The 14,460-nt window shown below is 51.6% G+C and overlaps 1 protein-coding gene across 4 annotated transcripts in view; it reads left to right on the forward strand.

Annotated features, from left to right (window-relative positions):
* Window positions 1-5,905, forward strand: part of EFL1 (elongation factor like GTPase 1) — a 140,413-nt gene extending 134,508 nt beyond the window's left edge. For all 4 annotated transcript variants that reach the window (XM_035024256.1, XM_035024254.1, XM_035024257.1 and 1 more), the window contains one exon: window positions 5,602-5,905. In XM_035024256.1, the coding sequence (XP_034880147.1) occupies window positions 5,602-5,790 (189 nt within the window). In that variant the 3' untranslated portion in view covers window positions 5,791-5,905. The remainder of the gene's footprint in view (window positions 1-5,601) is intronic.
* The last annotated feature ends 8,555 nt before the right edge of the window (window positions 5,906-14,460 follow it).

The raw sequence follows: 14,460 nt of genomic DNA on the forward strand, positions 1-14,460 counted from the left end.
ACTGTCGATGGACATCTTGGCTCTTTCCACAGTTTGGCTATTGTGGACATTGCTGCTATAAACATCGGGGTGCACGTACCCCTTCGGATCCCTACATCTGTGTCTTTTGGGTAAATACCCAGTAGTGCAATTGCTGGATCATATGGTAGCTCTATTTTCAACTTTTTGAGGAGCCTCCATGCTGTTCTCCAGAGTGGCTGCACCAGCTTGCATTCCCACCAACAGTGTAGGAGGGTTCCCCTTGGGAGAACCTCCTTTTTAAAATGAATTTTATAGTCAAGTCAATCAGCAGAGTAAAGAAAGGTGACACTTGAGAGAAACAGACTTGATGGGGCAGATTGTAGTCGGGCAGTTCCTGTCCCCTGAATTGAGACAAGAGAAGCTGCTAATCCAGGACTCACACATGTGAGTCTGCTTCTCCTTAAAAGAACTCACATTCTTAAAGCTCAATGGAACCACAGTTACTGTTGTTCTCACTTATGTTTCTTTTTTTTTTTTTTTTTTTTTTTTGGTCAATACAATCTTCATCCTAACAGAGATTTATTGTGAAATTTTTCTTGCATTTTGTATCTTTGTCTAGAAACTAAATGAAGTTTTGGTGGTTTTATTGGTTTATATCTGAATAGATGTCATTGCTACATTTCATTATGTAGAAAACAGGAGCTCTAAAACATTTACCCTAATTGGCTCATTTCCGAATGGGAGTGGGTAGTAATTTCCCCCTTATACACACTTTGACCGTTTCGGTTTCGGTTTTTGGCACTCAGCTTGTGCATAAGAACACATACCAGTGAGAAATAGAAGGAATGGATTTATCAAAGGAACTTCTGAGGAACCACATCTGTAGTGTAAATACGTTTTCGTGATGTTCTTAATGAAACACATCATGACAGTCTTCTGCCACGTGGTTTAGGGACCAGACGTGTGATTACAGGGCAGTGCGTCTAAACGATATTTAGAACCGAAGAGGGATTCATCCCACTTTGAAGCAGTGACACTTTTTTCATCAGTGCCACCATTGTGGAAACTGCTTCTAGAACCTGCGGCTCACACTCCGGAGTATCTTAGGGATGATGAGTCGTCCATCGCGGGATGATGGCCTTGACCCACACTGTTGACAGGACCGGGTTATCCTGTGTTTGCTCAGAACAGAGAGTGTAGTTAGTGATCCCTGGGGTTCTCTGCACATAAGATCCAAAGCAGGTATTCACAGCGGGTGTAATGGCATCGTGATTGGAGGAATTGTATGTTTGAATTCATATAGTCTGTTGTTTGTGAGAATACACCATCACCTTACAGTCGGACTTAACCCTGACAGTGGATTTATAAAATGCATTTTTAAAAAATCTGTCAAGTTTTCATTATTTCCTAATTGCAAATAGGCAGGTAGGCTGTTCTGTGAAAAGGATCTCGGAGTAGAGTGGCTCAGATAAGGCAGAGTTTCTCTTTTGCATCTGGGGCGGCAGCCAGGGATGGTGGGGGCTCACGGGCAGGAGCCTGGGGTCCTCTGGTTTGTTGCCTTTCTCAGCACTTGGCTTCTGCCCCCCACCGTACCCCTGCATCCCAGCATTGCAGCCACGAAGAGGGAGGCATGCTCCCTCCCTGCAGGGACACGAATGGGGTTTTGCACATGTCCCATTGCCCGTAACCAATCTGTGGTCACATTCGATCATGCCCTCCTAACAAGGAGGTTGGGAAAGGTCGTCTCTGACTAGATCAGGAGTCAGCAAAGTATGGCCCATGACCTGCTTTGGTAAATAAAATCCACTGGCTTGTAGCCGTACTTGCTCGTGTACATGTTTCCTGCAGCGGCTTTCACACAGAGCAGAGTGGTTGCCCCAGGGACCGTGCGGCCTGCCGTCCGAACTCTTTTCTCTCTGGCTCTTCACAGAAGTGAGCCCCCTCGTCCCGAGCCTAAGGATGCCCTCCTGAAACACCTATCAGCCAGTGCCATCCGAGAATGGGTATTTAGGAACAGCCAGTGTAACAACATCAAGTTTTTACCCAATGGGCAGTTTTTGTTAATGTGAAAAACCACGATGGTTTTTTTCAGTCTCCTTTCTCAATTAAAAAAAAAAAAAGGCCAGAAATCTTACATACTTAGTAATAGTGGTTTTTTAAAAAAATTACTTCCTGGCTTCGTTAGTTTGTTATTAACAGTCCGTCTCTTAATAACTTTAAAGAAGAACACAGCCAAGAATTTGGTGCTGTCCTCTGTCATCCCCCTGCCACCTGTCCTGGTCCTCTTCCCCAAAGCGTCACATCTTTGAAAGTCTTGAAAACGATGTTATAATTAAATGTCATTGATCTGATCGTTTCTGGCTGTCTTGGTTTTCTCCCCGTAGCTAGGTTTAGAAATAACGCAGTTGTTGAGCTCCGGCTTCTCACTCCAAGGCACTTTCTTTCACTTGTGTCCTATCCCACCATATAATTTACAATCAAGAGCTTTTGAGAGCAAGAGCTTCAAAAAATAGAGGAGATAAGATTACAGGCATTTTCCACGAGGAAACCTTTGAAGTCAGCAATCCCATAATTTCTCTTTCTATGTTTTGCCCCTTCTATGAAAAAGGAAGAAAAGGAGCTAATAACAGGCACAGAAAGAAAAATATCCCAGCCAGTGCCGGGCTACATGCGTGTCAGCACGAGCTCGGGGTTGGCTGCATGACCCTGAGGCCACCCTGCGGGGCGGGCCAGGGCTCACCCGCCGTGAGGAGCACCCCGTTAGGATCACAGCAGCGCCCAGCAAGTGTTTCCCACCTGCCGGCCGTAGTCCTGGTGGTGGCTGGGCGCGGGACTGACAGGGAGCTCCCCAGGCTCTTTCCTTCTGGGCTCTTTTTCCCTTTCCTTTCTTCTTCTTCTTCTTGGGTGCCTGCCTTCCCGTGAACTCGAAAATCCATTCCCTTCAGGCTGTGGGATCACAAAAAACCATTCTCACCCTGGGCAGATGAATTCTGGGTAAACCGGTCCAAAAACAGCATCTTTTCTTCCGAACTGATGCCTCGAGGAGGCTGTTCCGTAGGGCCCAGCACAGCGTGGGCACCTGAGCCCACGGGAGGGGTGGTCCGGAGCAGGTCTCCAGAGGAGGCCTCCAGCAGACGGAGGTGAGTGCAGGAGGCCTTGGAGTCTTGGCCAGCAAGCTGAGCAAACCTCAGAAGGCCATGCCTGAGGCCCACACAAAATGAGATCTTTTGAAACTTCTGGTCTTATATTTTTGAAACAAGGACTCTGGTCTGAAGTTGGCCAGTCTGAGTCTAGTGTTTCTCAACTAGTAGCTCATTTCTTGCTATTTATAAAATTTGTCACTTTTTTAGCAGGATTAACAACTTACTCGCCACTGCCCCTCAGACCTGCTAAGAACATAGAGCTTCTTTACATTCTGTGATGGGTTTATTGTCCAGCTGGAGAGGGGAGGGCGCCAGTAACCAGCTTAAAACTAGTCTCCTGCAGTGTAGACAGTCTTTGTGGATGGCTGCCCAGGTGACTGTTCCATTTCCCAGCTGCCCCCCCTTGCCCGTGAGGAGGGGGCTTGTGTGGCTGTGGGGTGGGGAGGGAGGAGGGGGCCTCCTATCTGCAGTGCCCTCTCCATCCTCCCTTGCCTTTTGGAGACATGTCTAGCAAGAAGTTGCTGCAGCCAAGGTTGAAGAGCTTGTTGCTTGTGTTCTCCTTTAGGATTTTGATGGACTCCTGTCTCACATTGAGGTCTTTCCTCTATTTGGAGTCTGTTTTTGTGTGTGGTGTAAGGAAATGGTCCAGTTTCATTCTTCTGCATGTGGCTGTCTGATTTTCCCAACACCATTTGTTGAAGAGACTGTCTTTTTTCCACTGGACGTTCTTTCCTGCTTTGTCAAAGATGAGTTGACCATAGAGTTGAGGGTCCATTTCTGGGCTCTCTGTTCTGTTCCATTGATCTATGTGCCTGTTTTTGTGCCAGTACCATGCTGTCTTGATGATGGCAGCTTTGTAATACAGCTTGAAGTCTGGAATTGTGATGCCACCAGCTTTGCTTTTCTTTTTCAACACTCCTCTGGCTATGCGGGGTCTTTTCTGGTTCCATACAAATTTTAGGATGATTTGTTCCAGCTCCGTGAAAGTTGTCGATGGTGTTTTAATAGGAATTGCATGGAATGTGTAGATTGTTCTGGGTAGCATAGACATTGTCACAATATTTGTTCTTCCAATCCACGAGCATGGAATGTTTTTTCATCTCTTTGTGTCTTCCTCCATTTCTTTTGTAAGTGTTCTGTAGTTTCTAGAGTCTTGGCCAGCAAGCTGAGCAAACTTCAGAAGGCCACGTCTGAGGCCCACACAAAATGAGATCTTTTGAAACTCCTTTACCTCTTTGGTCTCTTAGGGCTTTTGGTACAATTGTAAATGGAAGAGCAACTATTTTAAAATGTATTTTTCTTTCATTTCTGTATTTTAAATTGAGAAGTGTAGGATTTGAGACCACTTAATAAATACCACCCCCTCCTTCCCCTAATTGAGAAACGAGAGAAAACAACAAGAAGAATCAGGCACATTCGTGTCAGACTCTCACCTTCATTGCTGGTGAAGCTGACTGTGGAGAATGTGGTGTTGACCGCAGGTGGTACTGAGCGCCGGGTACCGTGCTCCAGAAGGAGACCTGCTGGACTGGCAGGAGCCCTGGGCGGGTGGCCGCTGTCAAGGGCACAAAGGGACAGGGCAGGCCGTGTGCCTCCAGGGGCAGCTTCTGGTGGGGGGGGGAAGAGGCCACGCTCCCCAAGTCTGTTTCCACCTCTCACACTTACCAGTCAGATTCTGGGCTGAGGAGGCAGAGAGAGGCTACGAGTGTTGGGCTCGTGGAGCTTTCTCTGCCTGAGGGAAACCATCGGGAGTGGAAACCGTCCCCCCACCCTTCTGTCCTGTCCTGGAAGTCAGTCCCTTGGACGTGGACCTCAGGAAAGTCCGTGTCCAAGGTCGGCACTTTCGTGGGCATCGTGACCTGGATGCTGGTCATCACAGAGCGATGGAGCCCCCTCCACCTCGGCTGCTTTCCCCCGCCCCAGCTCTGCCCCCTCCGTCCCCCCCAGCGGCAGCCTCAGAGAGAAAGTGTCCTCAGCGTGCCTGCCCCTGGACTTGTCTTCCTCGCTGGCGGGGTGGCGAACAGCCGTGGGCCCAGAGGAAAGAGGGAAGGAGCTGCCTGTGTCTGCCTCTCGTCCGGGGAAGATACGTGAGCCAAGCGGTCCGGCTTACCAGGCACAGCACTGAGTTTTGGAGCAAAAGGCTGAGTCGTCAAGAAGGGGCTTATGTGTGTCGGTCTTTGCTGGGAGAGAGGCAAAACTGATGAAAAGACCCCAGTACCCAGATATATCCTAGTGAAAGGGGTTTTTTATGACATTATTCAAAACGGAGAGTTTCCCTTGTTCCTTAGTGTGAAGTGACGGCTCTGGGGCGTGTGTGTTACCGGCTCTGTCAATCCCACTTCCGTTCATTCCCACCTCCTGCGAGTCTTCATTCTTGTTACCATTTCTAGCAAGCTGTTCATTGCTTCACTGTTATCCTTCAGCTAAGACTGATAGACCGTCTGAAATGAAAGTACACTTGCCTGACCCAGCGTGTTTTATCCCCTTCTCTTCCAAGGTCATTCCCAGCGACCCCTTCTGGGTGCCGACTACCGAGGAAGAGTACTTGCACTTTGGCGAAAAGGCTGATTCCGAGAACCAGGCCCGGAAGTACATGAACGCAGTGCGCAAGAGGAAGGGTCTGTACGTGGAGGAGAAGATCGTGGAGCACGCAGAGAAGCAGAGAACCCTCAGCAAAAATAAGTAACTTCCACTGCCGGCGCGTTCTTGTCTTCCTATGCCAGGGCTTGATCCTGGAGAGACGCCTCCATGCCGCCTTCTCTCTGCGCGTTCACTTTCAATAAAGCTGATCCTCATAAGTATTTTGAAGAGGGTGTCAGAGAACATGTTTCCAAGGTGGTTTTCTGATTGATTCTGGTATGCGGGGAGACGTTACAAACGACGCAGCAGCGACTTGTCCCCACCCCGTGTGTGACCCCCTGGCAGTGAGCCGGGTGCCTTGTCGGGGCAGCAACCCCCACGCTGAGCAGCCACACCTCTGCCCGGCGTCACGCTGCCATCCGGATTCTCCACGTGAACGTAGCTCACGGCTCATGCCCGCATCACGGCGTGGAATCCTTCCATCACTTGGAGGAGACCGCGTGCTCGAGAGACCACCTACCTTTTAGCTGGTTGACCCAGGCGCGGTCACAGCGACCTTCCTGCGGTTGGTCTGTCTGGCCAAACAGTGTCCTGTCCGAGTGCTGCTGGCCTCACCCTCTGTCTTCACATCCCCTCCTGAATCACATTGCCCGTGTTCAACTAGGTGTTAAGGACAGTTATGCCCTATACCTTTGCTTTAGAAGAAAAAAGTAATTTCTGTAATTTCCTTGGCTGCTTCCTCTTAGTCTTAAAGGATATTAGCCCATGTGACGAGATCATTGCCTTTATTGCAAATATTTTTCTTAAATCTCCTCGGCTGCGTCCTTCAGGGAGCTCTCCATATAAGGAGCAAATGCAATTCAGCCAAAAATAGATTTTGTAATTTTTGATGTTGCACTAATAATTTTTATAGCCACTTGAAGGATTCTTTTTCAAAACACATAAAATGATCAGGCCAGACTTTGTTTTCGAAATGCCATGTTTTTTTTTCCCCCCTAATAAACTAGGTCAATAAACTAGGTCTTAATACTAGTTACAGATTTTATCTTTAAGGGTCAGGCGCTGGAATAGCTGGGCGAGTCTGACCTGCCCAGACGTTGAGGAAAATGTGACCAGGTAATTGACTATCTGTTTAAGCTTAAGAAGTACCGATGTTTGAATTAACTTAGGCGAGTTACTCCACGTACTGGCTTATCTCGAAAACTTTGATAGCGCAGGAAAAGCTGACACGTCGATTTATGGCATTTGTAAATAACATCCTTCACGACGCCAGATGTGCTGTAAAGAGTATTCTTAGACCCTACCCTTTATCAGCACCCGCTGCGTGTAATAGAGGAGGCACGACCCGGGAGACTTGGAGCTCCTCCTGCAGTTCTGTCGGCCCCGCCAGATGTGCGGGTGTGGGGGCCGAGGGGCGCCGGGCTGACACATCGCCTCCTTTCTCCGTGTTTGAGGGAGACGGTCATGAGCAGTAAAGTCACCGGGGAGAGGCCGGCCAAGGGATGAGCTAAGCCGCCATGTGAGTCATCTGCCCCCCACCCCTCCCCCGTCGATTCATGGTGGGACCCCAGTCACCGAAACCCCGTCCGGCTGTGTCCGTGTCCCAGCGCCTTGCCCACACCCTGCCTCGGTGGGAGTTCGCCTGTTCCTGTTCGCTCTCGCAGACGCACTGGTTTCTCGCCCTCATTTGTAGATGGGCCTCGGCAGCCGTGAGGATGGCTGGGGGGTAGGGAGCCACAGAACCAGGACCCTCACTCCTGGAGGTCCAGGGGCAGCCGTCCTTTTGCTCAGGCGACATCAGCTTAGTGCCTTTTCCCCGCCAACCCTGGAGCCCCGGCGGGCCAGGGGAGAGAGGCGGGGAAGGGACATGCTTTTTGGGTCAGAGTTTTCATAGAGCTGAAGCGACATACCCAGATCCCATTATGGTCCTTGGGACACTATAAACACACACACAGATATATGTATGTGTATGTGTGTGTGTGTGTGTGTGTTGAGAAGAGTGCACACCCACGCACGCACACACACACAATTACTTGATTCTCACACATGTTGGATGGAGTAGGAATAAGGAAATCCAGTAGGGCCTGGGAAGAGCAAAGTGCACAGCCCATGGTCCCATTCCTCACTCGGGTACGCCCCTTGGTCAGCCCTGTCCCCAGGGCATCATAAACTGGCTCCAGGGATTGTTGCCTCATGTGAGTTGGGATCATCAGTAGAAGCTGAAGCCTCAGTGTGGCAGAGGGAAGGACTCGGGGCATCTTTATGTTTATGACATTTATATTCTGTGTCTCCAGCCTAGTAGGGAAAGCTATTAACAGTGTCCAAGTTTCAAAATCATATAATGGCTCAGTTTATGGCTTTTAAGTTTAGAAAAATAACTGATTTCAGAAATGAGGTGAACTTGTGCACTTGGAACTGAGCATAGGGACCTGAATGGGGAATATTCCTCCTCTCCTGTCTTACAACCAACAAATAAGGCTCACGGCCACAGGCAGCTCGTCCCAGAGCCAGAGCCCTCCAGGGGAATAGATGATTGAATCTGGGAATTAGAAGGTGTTCCATTGTGAAGCAGTCAAATTAACCCCATTTTTTTTTTAAAGCAAAGAGCATTTTAAACTTTCTAAGCCAGACCCCCCCCCCCAAAAATGATAAGATTAATGATCAAAGCCAAGAATTTAGATCAGATCCTAAAAGCAAGATTGTGAAGGCCAATCAAAGCATGGGAACCAGAGCAGGGGGGCACCGAGCCTTTGTTTTGATCCTGTTCCGCACCCAGAGCCTGCAGCACTAAGAGCATCTCTTGGTGACCCGGGAATGAGATGGGAAGGCGCCCCCCTGCCGTGTCTCTGCCTTCCCAGCGGAGCCAGGTGCTGCAGACTCCAGAGAGACAGAGTAGCTCCTACCAGAGGAGCTGGGCGGGGGTGGGGGGGGCGGGGGGGTGGGCGAGGGCTTACCCAGAAGGGAGGAAATGAAGGGTCCAGGCCTCTCCCTACTTGGGTACTCCTGGTCTGGGGCTGGAAAGAGGCTTGATTGTGAGGAGGGGATGGAGCTTCTTCCAACCCACACGTCCCCATCCTCTGGGCCTGGCATTCCTAAGGAAATTCCAGAGGGCCAGGCGATCATATTCCACCCAAGTCCCTCCCTGGGCTCACCTACCTCAGCCCCTCAAGGTGCAAGCTTTTGGTTCGGGGATTACTTCATTAGCCTGTTGGCTTTGCATATCTCTGCCAGGTCTCTGGGTCTGGCTGAGATGATCTTCCACCTTATAACAGAGAAGTTCTTAAGTCTTAAAAAAATAATAAAGTTAAAAATAGAGATACAAAGAAAAAAATCATGCTCTCTTTTCAGCGATTAGTTGTAGAAAATTTATAGGCTGAGTTTATGATGTAATAAAATCCTAATGATCATTTCAAAAAAAAAAAATTCTTAAGTCTTTCCACATGTGTATGTTGTTATTTTAGGATTGGGACATGAAAGGTCACAGGATAGAACCAACCAAAAAGTTTGTTTGATTTGAGAAAGAGCATCCACATTCACTCTGGACAGAACACTGCTGGACGGAGGAAGGAGCTCTGGGCCTTTCAGGCCCAGCAGGAGCAAAGGAGGGAGGAACCAGCCGGGGGATCTGGGGCACTTATAAATGTGCTTTTAAGGAGCGAGGGTTGGATCACGCTGGACAGAGTTGTTTGAACATCAGATTTAGATGTTTCTTTTTTTATTTGCCCTAATTCTAGGAAAAAAAAAAAAAAGTGACCTTATAAGAGGTCCAGTTAAGAATGTTTACTCCCCTTTTATTTTAAATTTTTAAGTATATCTAGAAAATTCAGAGCTGGGGACTTTTTCTGTTCTGCCCATCACATGAGATCCCTGACAATGCACACTTTTCATTTTATATGCTACCTTTTCCAACGTCGTCTTCTTTTATGAAAACAACTTCACGTTTTGAGAATGTCACCTGGAGATGAATTCATTTGGCTGTTAGCAGCAGCTTTGGGGTGCTTTTAAAATTGCCACGCCCCATCCCCACTCAGCCCTTCCAAATAAATAGCGTTTAGCATTTGGAATGGAGTTGGATACAGAAAATGTGGTGCTTACTGGTCAAATATTTCTCCGAACCTGGCAGAAGCACCCTGACATCTGAGACTGTCCCCGGCCTTCTCTCTTTAAGAGCTGGTTCCCTTCCCCCAGAAAAGGTGGATATTGCTGAGGTCACGGGCACAGAGCCTTCCTCACCGAGCCCTTGTCCGCCCTGCCCAAGGGGAGCCCTGCGCCGATGGCCCTGCTCACCAGCAGCTTCCCCCTGGCCAACACTGCAGGGGGGTCCTGGGGGTCTCGCTCAGGCCCAGAGTCAGACCCACGTTCTCTGGGGCCCCAGGCCCCTGCCCACCGCCGCTGCCACCATTCACGGGGCCACGCTCCTGCCGGACCCATAGAGCTGGATTTTCTTTCTTTTCTGCCTTTCTCTCTTTGTGTCATCCTGTTGGTGACAGGTCTGAAAGCAGTGGGCCTTTATGTCCCGGGGTTTTATGGAGTCTTGAGTAAATCAGCTCCCTGGCACCCAGCTCGCCGCAGGACCAGGCGGGTGTCCCTGAGGCCTGGCTTTGGGCTGGGTTCAAATGGCCGTCACCAGTGGACTCAAAATTATTACCTCCTCCTGTTACTCAACCAGTCGTGTTTGCCGCCTTCTTTTTGTATGTTTCTCCACCAGATCGTCCCTTAGAATCCCCTAAAAATAGCCAGGTCTGCCTCCTTCTCATACCCTGAGCTTCTGAGGAGACCCCCCCCCCCAGCCATTACGTGGGGTACGACGTGGTGATGGTGGCTTGCATGGAGTCCGCACACAGCTGGCAGCCGGGTGAGGCTTGAAGACGGGGCGCCAGAGGGAAACGGCCCCCCTGGCCGCTGCGGTCTGGCCCAGACAAGCAGCTTTGAGAAGTGGCCGTGCCCAGTTTGGGAATCCGCGCTAGAAGGTACAGTGGGCGTACATGTAGCCCAGGCATCTTTCTAGAAACTTCTCCCACAGAAACATCCACACGAGGCTGTAACAGCCCCCAAAGGGAGGAATCCCAGCGTCCATGGTGAAGACCTGCTTACATCCGCGGTGGCTCCGGAGACCAGCGGGGTCACCGACAGCCACCCCTGGACGTTTGAAGACCTTCAAGGGCATGAAATCCCAAGATTCTCTACTTTGCCTGAATCCACTTTTATCACGTATTTATGATGTTCGTGTACATTGTTAGCGCTCAGAAAAAACCTGGAGACCCAGCGACAGACCTGCCAGGCTCTTCCCTCGGTGGCCCTCATTACAGAGGGCCTTTTCTTTCTGTGCTGTGATTTTCTCTCAAGGTTTTCTGCAAATCCAACAGGTATTCCTTTGATGCTCAGAAAAAGGTAATTCCAGGAGCTGAAACAGCTTCTTCAGTCGTCCTGGCCGGTCGCTCGGGGCTCCGTGTTCTGGTTGCCGGGGGCTTGAGTGGCTCGGTGTCCACAGTGAAGTGGGAGTGTTGGGGAGGGACGTGGTTGGTGCTGCATGGAGCATCTCACAGGCCGAGTCGAACGCACTAGATCGGCTGTGACCTCAGGCGGGGCCGGTCTGATGCCTGGTCACCCCACAGGGCAGCCCCGGGGCCCGTGCGCCCACCCCCCACCCCCGCCCCCTACAGCGTCTGTTAAGGGAAAGGGCCGGATGCACCTGTCCGGGGAGCGGGCCGTTCCTAGCCCCGTGTCTGCACTCGCAGGTCAAGGACATAGGGTCTCTCGGGAATTTGAACAGGAACTCTGGAGACTGGAGCCAGCTAGGAGAGGCACGGAAGGGAAGACAGGAGCCCTTGAGAGTCCGTGGGAGGTGGAGGGGCTGGGAAGTCACCAGAGCTCTGTGCCCAGCTTCTGAGGCGGGGTCCTCGAGCCTCCTGGGACCCTGACCACATTTTGGCGACCTGGCCAGGTGGCACACCTGGGCCTGAGGCCTGGTCGCTCGAGGCCTGGCTACATAGCCTCAGTCCTGTCCTGCTTCCCAGGTGTACCTGTCCTCTGTAGGGAAACCTAAGGGCACGGTCTGCTCAGCCTAAAATGCGCACGCGTGGAGTCCACCCAGCCCTGGGGTCTTCTGACCTCCTTTTAACCAGAGCACTCTCTCCAGAAGAAACCCAGTGTGAAAGTTCCAGTGTAAAAGCGGTCGGATGGCAGGCAGGAGGGAGGAAGAGAGGCCCCTGACCTGACCCCAAGAGCACGCTGCAGCTCCTGGCAGACTCCACGCAACTCTGAGGGGTCAGCAGAGCACATCCGAGAACCCACAGCTGTAGATCCCACTCAGGCGGCACGCCCCGTGTCCCCCCTGCACACCCCAGCCCCTTTGCTGGCTTCCCAGAATTGCACACGTGCACACCATATCCAGGTCCCCCGCCCCCAGCCGGCTGCTGACTCGTCACCAAGCTCCCAGCATCTGCAAACGGGGTAACTGAGGTGACTTAGATGCACATGTCCCAGCCCCCAAGATTCCTGTTCTAGAAGGAGGGTCTGGGCAGACACTTTACTTCGGTAACGAAGGCCTGGAGCAGGCCCCGGACCAGCAGCAGCCTCACCTGGGAACGAGTGAGAAATGCGAATTCGCAGGCCCACCCGAGACCTACCAAATCAGAACCTGGGGGTGGCCCCGTTCGTCTTTCTAGCGCTTCTCACGCACTCTGTGGCTTGAGGACCGCTGCCCAGACTGTGGCAAGGAAAGGAGCAGCTCTGAGTCCACCCGGGATCTGCTCTTCAGATGTGTCTCCTGGACCAGTCTCCCACGACCCCACTGCAGGTTGTGAGTAAACCCGGAAGAAGCTGCCTTGCTAGATCTCCCAGGCTGTGGGGGGAGAGGGCAGTGCGCCCCCGTCCCTCCTGGTGCGAAGGACGTTGGGGGAGGCAGTGAATCCCCTGCTGCCCAGAACGCCCTCAGGCTCAGCACACTGGGCTCTAGGGTCACGGCTTCATTTCCATACCGTGGACACCCCACCTTGGAGATGCTCCCAGGGAACTTCAAGGAAAAATCGGGGGCCCCTTTCCAAGAGCCAAGAGTCTCAGGCAAGCAGAGGGATCGGGGTCCTTCTGTTCCTCCACAGTGGTCTGGCCTGGTGCAGCTCCCCTTGTACATAAATGGTACATTTTCCAAATCTTACAGGCTCTGGGACACACACACACACACACACTGATTACTAATTCTTTCACTGGATGCAGCGACCCTTGGTCACCTTCCCTCTGGGTTTTTACATTATTTATGTACCAGAAATGCAGGTCTCAGAGCACAGATGGCCTCACACTGTTCCTGGTTCTGCACAGGCGGCACGAAAAGAGCCCACTGAGGCTACTGAGCATCGCGGGGATTCTTTCCAAGATGGGTGCCTGCCTCGTTCATAATATACTGACTCCTTCCCAAGATGATTCAGCGTTTTTATGACAATATCAGAAGTTAGGAGAAGAGGGCGCCTGGGTGGCTCAGTCGGTTAAGCGACTGCCTTCGGCTCAGGTCATGATCCTGGAGTCCCGGGATCGAGTCCCGCATCGGGCTCCCTGCTCGGCAGGGAGTCTGCTTCTCCCTCTGACCCTCCCCCGTCTCATGCTCTCTCTATCTCAGTCTCTCTCTCAAATAAATAAATAAAATCTTTAAAAAAAAAAAAAGAAGTTAGGAGAAGAAATACTAGTTTCTGAGCTCCTACCGTGTGCCAGACTCCATCCGAGCACGTTCTGTGATTACCCCAGTTAAACGCCGTGATTCCCAGATGGCGCCTTCCGATCGATGAGGAAACTGAGCAGACTGGCGAAAGACCTCGCTCAAACATCACACAGATGTTGGCATGCGGGCAGTATGAGTCAGGGGGACCTGAGATGTTTCATCGCCGTGTCATCGCCGTGCTCTTCTATCAGGGAAGGCCCTGTGAGCTCCTCGGGTGGCCTACTGCTCACGGTTGACAACTGGAATCTGCTCTCCGGTGCTCTGAGTCGTGGAGGTGATGAGAGGCGGGAGGTGGCGCGGATGCTTGGATCGGAGCGGCCCAGGGGAGGCCTCACCTCCTTTCCCCGTGGGTCATGACCAGAGAGCTACCATGTTTCGCCAAATAGGAAAATACCCGGCCAAACCCGCCCCTACTTACAGCGTCTCGCTGTCGACTGAAAAGTACGCTCACACGTGGAATCGAGGGCAGTCCGGCATCACCGATCATGTCACGATTAGTTTTTCTCTGTTTATCTCCATCTACACAGCTGGACTTTGAAGACTGGCGGCGAAAACCATCAGCCCCGCTGCAGACGCTGGCTGTTCAGCTCGGCTGTCTCGGATTTGGGAGGTACCTGCGGTGGAGACAGCTGGATCAAGGGGCTGAGCAGGTGGAGAACGGGCTGAGAGGGACCAAAAGCTGTGCTCCCAGGCACGGCACGAAGAGCTGACTCCGAACGCCCCGGCGAGCCAGCCAGCTCATTACGGTAACAGCCCCTCAGGGGCTGGGCACTGTGCCAAGCAATTTACAGCGAACCCTCCAGAACCATTAATCATTTACCCTGTGCCAGGCGCTCTCCTGCCTCGTGACGATTGTCTGCGGCAGGTACCCGTCTTCCAGGTGAGGGGACCTAAGTGCGGAGAGACGAAACCAGCTGCCCCAGGCCCCACAACTGGCAGAGCTGGGAGTCGAGCCCGGGCCCCAGGCCGCATGCTCCCGAGCACCATGCCAGGCTGCCCCCTAATTGAACGGGACATGTACTGGTTATACTTCCATTTACAGATGCCGGTCTAAGGCTCACCGAG

This window comes from Mirounga leonina, unplaced genomic scaffold, assembly GCF_011800145.1.
Source record: "Mirounga leonina isolate KUSES-001 unplaced genomic scaffold, KU_Mleo_1.0 Mir_178, whole genome shotgun sequence".
Taxonomy (NCBI): Eukaryota; Metazoa; Chordata; class Mammalia; order Carnivora; family Phocidae; genus Mirounga; species Mirounga leonina.